General features: G+C 43.6%; 1 protein-coding gene across 1 annotated transcript in view; it reads left to right on the top strand.

Annotated features, from left to right (window-relative positions):
• Positions 1–13489, top strand: part of LOC137095410 (igLON family member 5-like) — a 283394-nt gene that overhangs the window by 244068 nt on the left and 25837 nt on the right. Inside the window, exon 4 of the mRNA XM_067462043.1 lies at positions 5448–5567. Within this exon, the coding sequence (XP_067318144.1) occupies positions 5448–5567 (120 nt within the window). The remainder of the gene's footprint in view (positions 1–5447; positions 5568–13489) is intronic.

Below are 13489 nucleotides of genomic sequence, written 5' to 3'. Positions count from 1 at the left end.
TAAATAAATAAAGGTTGTAAAACAGAAATGGGGAAAATGTGGCTCACCAGATTTGGTTGGATAGCAACTCTCATCAGACCACACCATTGTGCAAAGTAGATGTGACATATACAGGTTGTAGTCCAGTATACGGAGAGCAAAACTCTGATCTAGAAACAAGAGGGTGGGCGGGAAAAAAATATGACGATGCCCGAATCTGAAAACTCATGGGTTCTCATCCAGATCTGTCCAAAAAAAATGTCTAACTTTTTAGCTTTCATGCAGGATAATGGAACTTCTCCAACTGTGTATTACAGCAGCCATCTGTAAACTAGATAGAGAGAATATTTATTAACTGGGTTCCCAAGATTTTAAATTGAGAGAGGGGTGCAAAAATCTAGTTTCTATGTACACATTTTTTTTCATGCAGAAACCGGATTTGAACTTTTTTATTTGAACTTTTTTATTTGAACTTCTGTGGCCCTTATTTTGTTCTATGAATAATAATTACTTCACAACATTTTGGGATGTTCAAATACAGGACAAATCTGACAGATGAATGTTTGTTTTCACCCACAGCACTGAGAAAACAACAGTAACTCCTGTAATTATTCATTCTTGCTGCAACATTGAATCAGCCAAAGATTTGCCTCCTTAGTTCAAAAGAGATTTGTCCCAAACATTAGGAAGAACTTCCTGATGTTAAGAGCTGTTTGGCATGGAATATATTGCCTTGGAGTGTTGTGGAGTCTCCTTCTCTGCAGGTTTTGAAGCAGAGACTGACTGGGCATTCCTGTAGGGAAGAATGGGGTTGGACTAGATGACCTTTGGGATCTCTTCCAACTTTATAATTCTATGAAATGCATTTTTTTTCAAGTTTACAACTTTTAGCCTCAAAAGGGGGGGGGGGGTATTTATTTATTTAAAACATTTATATTCCGCCCTTCTCACTCCAAAGGGGACTCGGGGCAGAGCATGGCATATATACATCAAACATTGCATGCCGGGTCATGAATTTATTATATACATACATAAACATTAAAAACATTTGTCTCAATATTAAAATACACTGTTCAAAACCGTCTTGATCATCTGGAGCAGGACTCGCACAAATTGAGGTATTTTCTTTTAACTTCCAAACTTGTTTTGGAGTTTGATGTCATCTGTATGCAGATGACATACAGCTCTATCACTCCTTTCCACCTACTATTAAGGAGGCTGTTCAGGCCCAGAACTGGTGCTTGTCAGCTGTGATGGTTTAAATGAGGGCAAACAAATTGAAACTGAATCCAGACAAAATGGATTTACTTCTGGTTAGTTGGAAAGCCGAACAGGGTATAGGGTTATAGCCTGTGCTGGACGGGATTACACTCCTCCTGAAGACACAGGTTCACAGCTTGGGAGTTCTCCTGGATTCATTGCTGTGTCTCAAACCACAGGTCTCAGCAATGAGCTTTTGTACAATTAAAACTTGTGCACATTGGGAAGCCAGACTTAGCCACAGTGGTCCATTCTATTGTTACATCTCGAATAGACTACTGCAACACACTCCACCTGGGATTACCTTTGAAGACTGTTCAGAAGCTTCAAGTGGTCCAATGGGCATCAGCCAGATTTCTCACCGGAGTGGCGTACAGGGAGCATACAAGTCCCCTGTTATGTCATCTCCACTGGCTGCTACTGAAAACAATTCAAAGTTCTGGCTTTACCCTATAAAGCCCATAACAGTTCTTGCCCAGCTTATCTGTCCAAACGTATCTCCCTCTATGAACTATCTTGGAGGTTAAGATCTTTTGGGGAGGCCTTGCTCTCTGTCCCACCTCCTTCGCAGGTGTGGTTGGTGAGGATGAGGGACAGGGCCTTCTCTGTGGTGGCCCCTTGGCTATGGAACTTTCTCTCCAACATAATCCAGTCAGCTCCCTCTCTCCTGACTTCAGAAAAAAACTAAAAATATGGCTGTGTGACCAGGCCTTTGGATATTAAAGCAGTGCAATAAGTGGGGATGGAATATGTGCAATTGGAACAGCTCCTTGACTATGATTTCAGATTTTGTGGTTTCTCAAATTTGGTTTTAATGTTTATATGTTTTTAATCTTACGTTTTTAATGAAGATTTATATTTTGTTATATGCCTGCTTTATGTGGCATTGAATTGTTGCCTATTGTAAGGCGCTCTGGGTCCCCTTCAGGGTGAGAATGGCAGGGTATAAATACAGGAAATAAATAAATAGATAAATAATTGTGGGAATAATTGGACTTTAAGTCCAGTCTTAAGTTCCAACTCAAGATTCTACTACTGCATCATTCCCAAGATTCTACCATTCTTTGACTCTGCTCTACTCCCAATGTAAATTTTGCACCTAAAACTTCCATTTGCCTTTTTAGTGAAAACAACATGGGCACACGTGGTCTCTGAGATGGAACACATTAACTAGCTCCTCCACCTGCAATTGCCATTTTAAAAAATAGTAACCAACCAAGTCACGGAAAGCCTGCAAGGTGGCATTTGATTATCCTGTGTGTATATCTAAGAAAAGAGTCCCACAGCCATCTGCCCATGTCACTGCATGCCATGAGAAGCCTGAATTTTGTTTTTAGCGAACTGGAATTTCTCACCAGCTGTCAAAATCATCCCAAGACTTAGTTTCCTTTTCCTTCCCTCCTCCACTTTCTTTCATTTTCCCTTCCTTCCCTGATTCCCCTCCTGGATTTCTGCAGCATTGGCAAAAGCTGCAACTGCAATACTCTCCACCCCATAATTACTCTCCGCTCTTTTTCCCCATGGTTGCTGGAGCTGGGAACCTGGTACAATAGGAGCTGATTGGACCGGGTCCGGATTGAGCACCCGCCTGGGCACCAGGAAACAGCTGTTCCCCGCTTCCCCATCGTCCCACATCACTGACGTCACCCACCCTCCTGAGTCCAACCTATCAGGACAAATAATGGGGATCATTAGGCCCAGTCGAGACAAAATGAAAACCATCTCTTTGAGAGAAGACTCTCTTCCGCTGGGACAGTGAAAAGTCGCTCTTGGAAATTACGCATCAACCCCCCTTCCCCACCAAAAGGCAGTGGTTATGGAGTTCTGCTGAGGAGGCACTCCAAATGCAGCTGTTTCTGTGGTGGGACAGCAATTTATGACAAACCAAGGCAAACACCATTATTAGAATGGGAAGACAGTGGTGGGTAGATGAATGAACGCTACATCTTAGGGTGCATCTGTACTGTAGAATTAATGCAGTTTGACTTTCTTAGCTCAGTACTATGGATTCATAGGAGTTTGTAGTTATATAGGGTCTTCAGCCTTCTCTGCCAAGGAGTATAGGTGTCTCACCAAACTACAATGTCTAGGAATCCATAGCATTGAATAATGGTAGGGTGGGAGAAAGAACTTTTGTCTATTTGAGGCAAGTGTGAATGTTGCAATGACCCAGCTTGATTAGCATTGAATAGCCTTGCAGGTTCAAAGCCTGGCTGCTTCCTGCCTGGGGGAACCCTTTGTTGGGAGGTGTTTAGCTGGCCCTTATTGTTTCATGTCCGGAATTCCCCAATTTTCTGAGTGTTGCTCTTTATTTACTGTCCCGGTTTTAGAGTTTTTTTTTAAAAAAAAATATTGGTAGCCAGATTTTGTTCATGTTCACACCAGAAACAACTTGCACTTTCTCAAGTCGCTTCTGACGTGGAAAAAGAAAACCATGTTAGTTATGAGAGTGGTCCAGCATTTCTATATTCTCAAATAATTTGCTGTGTCTGGGTTGTTCATCAAGTGCTCTGCTGTGGCTGACGTTTCTGCTTGAATGAGTCTGCAGTGTCTTTCATGTTCTCTGGGCAATACTGCGTTGGGTGGTCCCTATGTATACTTGTCCAAAGTGACATGGTATATAGTAGACTCCTGCAGAAGTGAGAGGATCCCTCTTGTCCTTTGCATAGTATTTGTTGAATGTAGCAGTTGCAACATTCACACTTGCCTCAAACAGACAAGAGTTCTTTCTCCCACCCTGGACATTCCACAGATTAATAACCCCACTTGCCTAGTTTCCAACAGACCTCACAACCTCTGAGGATGCCTGCCATAGATGTGGATGAAATGTCAGGAGAGAATGCTTCTGGAACATGGCCATACAGCCTGGAAAACTCACAGCAACCCAAGGATGAAATGATCAAAGATTCACATTCCAACTCCTTATGCTGGGTTCCTTGTCCAAATGATGATGGTGATGATGGTTTCTTCAATGGTTCCACACATTTTTCCCAAAACTGGTCTCTGGACAAGTTAACAACATTTTAAAAAATGCACAGAAAATAAATAAATAAGAACACACAAACAGTTATTATTAAAAGGCAGTAAAACGGCCCATAGAGTTAAAACATCTATATAAATAAAAATGTAATGTAATGTTTGTGGGATTAGCATAACTCAAACACCACTGGACAAATTGACACGAAATTTGGACACAATACACCTTTCAGGCCAACAAGTGACTATCATTCATAAAAACAATGAAAAACACAGCAGACAGGACTTAAAATCCAAAAAAGCAAAAATACACTGCAGCACATGCGCATAAACTCCCCCGGCAAACAAAACACACAATACTATATCCACACTCTCTTCCGGACTACAGCTCCCAGCATCCCCTAGACCAGACCTTTTAGGAAAGGAGGATGATCCAAATGCAATGCTTCCAAGATGCAAGCTTTCTTCTCCTTGGATTTCTTTGAGAGCACCCCAATCCCTGCATATTTCCAATTTCCTATTCCTTGACTGCAACTCCCAACAATCCTCCAGATAGATTAGATAGAGATGGGTAGGTAGGTAGATAGATCGATCAGGAAGACTGCTGGGAGTTGCAGTCCAAGAATCGGTAGGGAAGGAAGAAAGGAGAGAAAGGAAGGGAAAGAAAAGAGGGGAGGAAGGGAAGAGAAAGAGGACAGAAGGAGAGAAGAAAAGAAAAAAAGGAAGGAGAGAAAGAGGGAGAGAAGGTTGGCCACAGCAACGCATGGCGGGTATAGCTAGTTTACAATAAATGGATTAAAAGGTAAAGATAAAGCTGGTCTGGTAGCAACTCTTTGAACCAACTAAAGTGGGATTGGATTGACAGCAACCCCAAATTGTTTGGTTGCCTTGCATCAACCTTCTCCATTATGACCTCTAGAGCAGACAGTTTACCAGCTGTTGAAGGCCAAAACATCTGGGGACCCACAGGTTGCAAACCACTGCTCTAGAGGTTTTGTACTACAGAGATCTCATTGTGCCCAACCAGAGACCACATCGTGTTGGTCCAGTCTTCCCCACTTATTAGGAGAAATGGCAAAGAAGTTCGCTAAGAGGTCAGAATTAGAAGACGTTTTGTAAGAGTTGCAGAGGAACCCTCTTGGCATCTGTGCAGTCTCAGTATTGAGCCCTGATGTTACTAGCTAGCGATACGACTTTGATACTCACTGCTGGTCTCCTCCATCCCTTCCCAGTCCCAGCACGGATTGTCAACATCTCCTCCGCTGTGACCGTGAATGAGGGAAGCAACGTGAATCTGCTCTGCCTTGCGATGGGGAAACCGGAGCCAACCGTAACTTGGCGGCAGCTGAAAGGTAAGGGAGGCTGGAGGGAGGGAGGGGGGGCAGAGGATGTCTCCTTTGTTCCCCATTCTTACATCCATTCTGTGCAAACAGGGTTTCTGTGTCAATGAGAGAAGGCAAATATTGTGCAAATTAGAACTTGGGTTTATTCACAGAAGCCTTTGACGCAAGCTGTTAAATTTAAGTCGTAATGGTATATTTTAATTCCCTTTATTAAGCTTTTTTTAAAAACTATGTTTCAATGTTTTTGAAAACTACAATTTAGTGTTTCTTAATATGAATGTTTGTTTAATTTTAGATGAAACATAATTTTTAAATACTTTTTTAGATCTTGGGTCTCATAGTAAAGGTAAAGGTTTCCCCTGACATTAAGTCTAGTCGTGTCTGACCCTGGGGGGTGGCGCTCATCTCCATTTCTAAGAACCGGCATTGTCCATAGACACCTCCTAAGTCATATGGCCAGCATAGAACGCTGTTACCTTCCCGCCAAGGAGGTAACCATTGATCTACTCACATTTGCATGTTTTCAAACTGCTAGGTTGGCAGAATCTGGGCAGAATCAGGTCAACAGGCTGTGGGAGCTCACCCTGCTTCTCAGATTTGAACCGCCAGCCTTTTGGTCAGCAAGTTCAGTAGCTTAGAGGTTTAACCCGCTGCACCACCAAGGAGCCCTTCTTATACTCAAACAAAAATGGGATATAGATCAAATCAAACAAGTGAAATACTCTATGTAATGCAGTAATGAACATTTTTTTAAAAAAAATCATCTCACTTTTTTCTTTTTAAAATCAATAACATTGAGTTTCTAGCGCTGCAAAGGATATTAATAATGGCTGGCATTTTGTATTGCAGTAACTAGGAGTTGTGGATCTGTAACTTCTCCACAGTCAGATAAACAGTCTTACTGGAAGAATGCATAAATGTTGGTTCGACCCACCTTAACAGCCAGCAGTCAGATCAAGGTGGTGTTGTTGTTCATTCGTTCAGTTGTTTCCGACTCTTTGTGACCTCATGGACCAGCCCACGCCAGAGCTCCCTGTCGGCCGTCACCTCCCCCAGCTCCTTCAAGGTCAATCCAGTCGCTTCAAAGATCCCATCCATCCATCTTGCCCTTGGTCGGCCCCTCTTCCCCCCTCTTCAGATCAAGTAAAGGAGGTCTATTCTTCAGCTGCTGAATGGAGCACAAGGAGGAGGATGTTTCCATCTCCTCTCCCATCAGCAAGTGAGGCTGCATCAGTCAAAAGCAGGATCTTGTGCACAATTCCTCATGACGGCCTCAGACACTGGCAGAAGGAAGCTTGAAACATCCGCCTTGAACCCTAATCAGGAGATGAACAGATCTCCATAATCCCATGTGGCTGTTGGCTGTTAAGGTGGGCTCAGAAAATGAGGCTGGCCCACCTTTATTTAGTTACACATGGATAACCAAATAGCCATGGGCCCCCTGGTGGTGCAGTGGGTTAAACCGCTGAGCTGCTGAACTTGCTGACCGAAAGGTCAGCTGTTCGGATTCAGGGAATGGGGTGAGCAGAGTTAGGCCCAGCTTCTGCCAACCTAGCAGTTCGAAAACATGCAAATGTGAGTAGATCAATAGGTATCGCCTTGCTGGGAAGGTAATGGTGCTCCATGCAGTCATGCCGGCCACATGAACTTGGAGGTGTCTATGGACAATGGCAGCTCTTCAGCTTAGAAATGAAGATGAGCACTACCTCCCAGAGTTAGACATGACTAGACTTAATGTGAAGTGGAAATCTTTACCTTTACCTTTAACCAAATAGCCAGTGTTGAATATTGGAGATAAATATTTATGCCCACAACTTCTTATGGATTGAAGCCAGGAAGTCTAGACACGTAATACCATATCGGGTCAACAGGCTGTGGAAATGTATTTATTTGTTTATTTATTTATTTATAGTATTTATATCCCACCCTTCTCACCCAAAGATAAATAAATAAATAAAGCCTAATTATTTTAGCAGCGGAAGGAAGCTTTCTCCTGGTTCAGATTTCTATCTATAAGTATACAATAGTTTCCATAAACAAGCTTGCTCTTTAGGAACATTTCTTTGTATCTCAGTTGTAGTCTCAGATCTTTCGCATTTCTCATTTATTAATTGCAAATCATTCAGCAATAAAAGTAACGAGGTCCCCCAAAAGGTTGAGCCTAAATAAAGCTAGAAAGGAAACAATAGTGAATAGATAACAATGTGATGCGGCAGCTTAAAAAGCCAATGGGATTTTGACCTACATAAATAGGAGCCCCGGTGGCACAGTGGGTTAAAGCACTGAGCTGCTGAACTTGTTGATCGAAAGGTCGCAGGTTCGATTCCGGGGAGCGGCGTGAGCTTCCGCTGTCAGCCCTAGCTTCTGCCAACCTAGCAGTTCGAAAACATGCAAATGTGAGTAGATCAATAGGTACCGCTCCGGCGGGAAGGTAACGGCGCTCCATGCAGTCATGCCGGCCACATGACCTTGGAGGTGTCTACGGACAACACTGGCTCTTCGGCTTAGAAATGGAGATGAGCACCACACCCCAGAGTCAGACATGACTGGACTTAATGTCAGGGGACTACCTTTACCTTTACCCTAAATAGGAGCATAGTATCTAGATCCAAGGAAGTCATGCTACCCCTTGGTCAGACCACACCTGGAACCACACTGTGTCTAATTCTGGGCACCACAATTTAAGGGAGATATTGAGAAGCTGGAATGTGTTCAGAGGAGGGCGACTAAAATGATCAAGGGTCTGGAGAACAAGTCCTATCTGGAGAGGCCTAAAGAGCTGGGCATGTTTAGCCTAAAGAAGAGAAGGCTGAGAGGAGATATGATAGCCATGTATAAATATGTAAGGAAAAGTCATAGGGAGGAGGGAGCAGGGTTGTTTATGGCTGCCCTGGAGACTAGGACGCAGAACAATGGCTTCACACTACAGGAAAGGAGATTCCACCTGAACATGAGGAAGAACATGCTAACTCTGAGAGCTGTTCACCAGTGGAACTCTCTGCTCTGGGATGTGGTGGAGGCTTTTAAGCAGAGGCTGGACAGCCATCTGTTGGGGGTGCTTTAAATGTGATTTTCCTGCTTCTAGGCAGGGGGTTGGACTGGTAGATGGCCCACAAGGTATCTTTCAACTCTATGATTCTATGAGCTTGAATTCTGTTGTTAGTCTTGACTAAAGTAGACCAATTAAATTGATAGGATTTACATGTGTATAGACTTATCATTCCACAATTCATTGAATGGAGGAAGTGTGGTGGAGGCTTTTAAACAGAGGCTGGATAAACAGAGGCTGGATGGCCATCTGTCGGGAGTGTTTTGAATACGATTTTCCTGCATCTTGGCAGGGGTTGGACAGGATGGCCCATGAGGTCTCTTCCAACTCAATGATTATATGATACTATGAATGGATCTACTCTAATTGGGACTAACCAACAGTATTCCTGCCACCACGCTAAATAACAATAACAGTTCATCAGTCTAAATACCATGCTTATCATAATAGGAAACAGTCATTCTAGAAGAGAAGCCGAACATTCCCTCCATCTGAAAGCAGTCAAATTAAAATACTCAAACAGCACATTTCCGGCACTTAATGTGAAAGACAAGTAGACCATATGGTAAATAATCCTTGTTTATATGAGTAAAAAGAAAAGACCCTATATATCTGAAAATTCGGTTTTTTAATCAGCTCCTTGAGCCGTTCAGTGTTAGTTTCTCTAGGAGCGCAGTCAGTCAGATCGCGTTGAGCCAGTTCCTCCTATTACATCTATCAAGGATTTTATTTTACCATCTGGCAATTTCTATGTGAACTGCAGTTAATAGCAGAGAGATCATGTCCTTATGCAATCGTTTATCATTGCTCACAACAAATATTACTGATAATAAAAGAAAATCAAGCTCTTATGCAGTAATTTATCACAGCTTCCAACAAATAATGACGACGATGATAAAAGTGCTTTGATACAAATCCTGAAAGCATTGGGATTTTCGGGATTTGTAGATAAGGATTTCTGAAAAGATTTGATTCTTAGTGTTGACACATTGCATGAAAGGCACTCGATCGAGTGGAGTGGGAGGGAGTGATGAAATCTTACTTGGGAAATGAAGATAGTAACTTAGATCCTATATCAAATTTGCAAAACGTAAACCCATACTCTCATAATTGCACAGTGGTGGTGCTACGCTGCTCTTCTGCTGAACGCCAGTGTTGTGCATCTGACATTGTTGTCTGCCCATGCAATCCCAGTGAATTTAATGGTATATTTATGGTAGTGATGAATAATTTACATACCAATGAGCAATATTGGAATCCTAGTAAATACACTAATATTGATCAGATGTATTCAGTCAATTTATTTGTTGGCTTTGTTTGGGATTAGTAATAGGATTTAGGTCCGTATGAAGTGTTTGAGGATCCAGACATCCGTAGGGATACCAAGGTGTTTGTTTATAAAGCTATTGTCTTCCCAACCCTGCTATATGCCTGCGAAACATGGACTGTCTACACCTGGAAACTGATGCCCTGTCTGCCCTGGACTGTCTACAGAGGCGACATGCAACTCCTGGAACAATTCTATCAGCGTTGCCTCTGAAAAATCCTGCAAATCTCTTGGGAAGACAGGCAGACAAATGTCAGCATGCTGGAAGCAGCAAAGACCACCAGCACTGAAGCGATGCTCCTCCGCCATCAACTCCGCAGGAGTGGCCATGTTGTCTGACTGCCCCATCACCGTCTCCTGAAGCAGTTACTCTACTCCAAACTCAAGAAAAGGAAACATAATGTTGGTGGATAGGAAAAGAGATTTAAAGATGGGCTCAAAGTCAACCTTAAAAACCGTTGCATAGACACCGAGAACTGGGAAGCCCTGGGCCTTGAGCACTCTAGCTGGAGGTCAGCTGTGATCAGCAGTGCTGTAGAATTTGAAGAGGCACGAACAGAGTGCAAAAGAGAGAAACATGCCAAGAGGAAGGCGTGTCAAACCAACCCCGACCAGGACAACCTTCCACCTGGAAACAGATGCTCTCACTACAGAACATGTGGGTCAAGAATAGGGTTCCACAGTCACCTATGTACCCACTGCCAGGACACTGCAGTTGGAGGACAATCTTACTCGGACATCCAGGGATCACCTAAGAAGTGGTTACACATGAGGAATACCACTTACACAACCATGAATTGAATACATGTGTTGCACAGTGGCTCAATCATTTAGCCACATGAATAATGGAACTTACTCATGTCTTTTAACCTGACAAAATTCAGGACAATGACTCACCAAAAGATAGAATAGTTCCCTAGGGCAGTGCTTCTCAGGGTATATGATGTGGGTGGTGTAATTATTATTTTTTTTCCTCCTGGGACTGGCACTCAATTTGTGCCCACTTGATAACATTGTTTCATTCTTTCTTGGAGGGATGCCAATGGCTTAGGGACTAGCATCCAGAGCTCAGCACTTTGAGTACCACTGCCCTAAAGCCTTCCATACTCAATAGACAACTACATTTCCAATATATGTATCCATACCACACACTTATAGAGATTTGAATCCACTTTGAACAACCAGAGTTCTCTCCTGAGATTTATGATATGAAATTGTTTTAAGTGTGTAGTGTGGGTGCACCCAGTGCTCATTAGAATCATTAACTGTATTTATTTACTTATTCATTTAATAATTAATAATAATAAAAAACTTTATTTATATCCCGACCCTCTCCACAAGTACTCAGGATGGCTCACAACAGAATCAAGTCACAATACATATATAACAGAAACCAAAAAGACAAGACATTATATATAACCATTACTCATAAACATTAAAAAAATGACATCACAATAAATGAATACACAGTACTGGGTTTAATTTAGTTATTTATTTAGAACATTTATACTCCGCCCATTCTCGACCTCCAAGGAGAGACTCAGGACGGCTACCAACAGGCAACAATTTGATGCCGGCACAATATAAACACATAATAAAATACAATCAAATACTTCAAAAATAAATATAAATATTAGGCCTGTTTGATCAAGAAAAAATTTGTTTCTAAATTCGATTCTTAATTGGGGTGTTTTTTTGTTTCGATATTAAAAATATTTACAAAACTTACCAAAAAAATGTTTTGTTATTTACGAATTTTCGTAAATATTTACAAAACATTTTAGAAAAAAAATTTTTCTTGATCAAACAGGCTAAGTGTGAATGTTGCAGTAATGGTCACCAATGGCTTTCTCCCACCCTGGACATTCCATAGTATTAGAGATGATATATAACTCACCATTTGCCTAGTTTCCAACAGACCTCTGAGGATGCCTGCCATAGATGTGGGCAAAATGTCAGGAGAGAATGCTTCTGGAACATGGTCATATACAGCCCTGAAAAGTCACACAAGCCGGATGGCGCGCGGAGGCCGCTTGTGAGCGCAGCGCGCGCCATCCAATGGGCTCCGGCTCCTGCGCCCCCCCTCCTCCTCCTCCTCCTCCCAGCTGGCGCGCGCGCGCGCTCACAAGCGGCCTCCGAGCGCCATCCGGCTCCGGTTCCTGCGCCCCCCCTCCTCCTCCTCCTGGGAGGAGGAGGAGGAGGAGGGGGGGGCGCAGGAACCAGAGCCGGATGGCGCGCAGAGGCCGCTTGGATGGCGCGCGCGCTCACAAGCGGCCTCCGCGCGCCATCCGGCTCCGGTTCCTGCGCCCCCCCTCCTCCTCCTCCTGGGAGGAGGAGGAGGAGGAGGGGGGGCGCAGGAACCGGAGCCGGATGGCGCGCGGAGGCCGCTTGTAAGCGCGCGCGCCATCCAAGCGGCCTCCGGCTTCTGCGCCCCCCTCCTCCTCCTCCTCCTCCTCCTCCCAGCTGCACTTCCTGCAACACAGCTGGGAGAAGGAGGAGGAGGAGGAGGGGGGCGCAGGAGCCGGAGCCCATTGGATGGCGCGCGCGCGCTCACAAGCGGCCTCCGCGCGCCATCCGGCTTCTGCCACGGTGCACTGCTGGGGTTCTTGGGAGCGCCGGATTGGCTCCCAGGCTCCAGCACTGCAGCACCACTCAGCAGCAGCCTCCATGCCATTAACGACACGAGCTGAAGCTCGTAAAATACATGGGGCTGCTGCTTCGATATTTTTAAACCCTTCCGGGTTTAAAAATATGTTTTGATATCGCGTCGGATATTCAAAAAATAACGATTAAAAAACGAAAAACGAATTAACGAAACAAAACCGACAGGCCTAATAAATATACATTAAAACAGTTCACCGGGTTTAAAAACGTCATCCAGATCACGCCCCCATGGAAATAGTCATAGAAAGCATGGAGGGAAAAGACAAAACAAGAATATGGAGACTCAATGAAAACTTAATTAAGGGACCGGAAAAAACAAGAGAAAAATATGAAACTGCTAATGGAATACTTCAAGTTAAATAAATACAGAAGATGAGACACCAATTGACATAATATGGGACTGGCACTCAATTTGTGCCCACTTGATAACATTGTTTCATTCTGGCAAGTAAAGCGTATATGAGGGGCTAATCAGTCTAATCTGCAAATGCTTGCTTTCATAACCAGGATTTACGTTTCTTCCGAAAGGTCAAGAAGGAGAGGCAGATCTAACCTCCTTAGGGAGGGAGTTCCACAGCCGAGGGGCCACCACGGAGAAGGCTCTGTCTCTTGTCCCCACCAAACGCGACTGTGATAGCGATGGGACTGAGAGCAGGGCCTCCCTGGATGAAAAAAATGAAATGTAAAGATACATGATGGGTGATGCCTGGCTTGACAATAGTCCATGTGAGAAAGATCTTGGAGTCTTAGTGGACAACAAGTTGAACATGAGCAACAGCTTTAAAAGCCAATGAGATTTTGGGCTGCATCAAAAGGAGCATAGCGTCTAGATCAGTGGTTCGCAACCTGTGGGTCCCCAGGCATTTTGACCTACAATTCCCAGAAATCCCA

The sequence above is a fragment of the Anolis sagrei genome, chromosome Y, assembly GCF_037176765.1.
Source record: "Anolis sagrei isolate rAnoSag1 chromosome Y, rAnoSag1.mat, whole genome shotgun sequence".
Taxonomy (NCBI): Eukaryota; Metazoa; Chordata; class Lepidosauria; order Squamata; family Dactyloidae; genus Anolis; species Anolis sagrei.
Note: the sequence above shows the minus strand (reverse complement) of the source record. Positions and strands in the feature narration are given on the sequence as shown.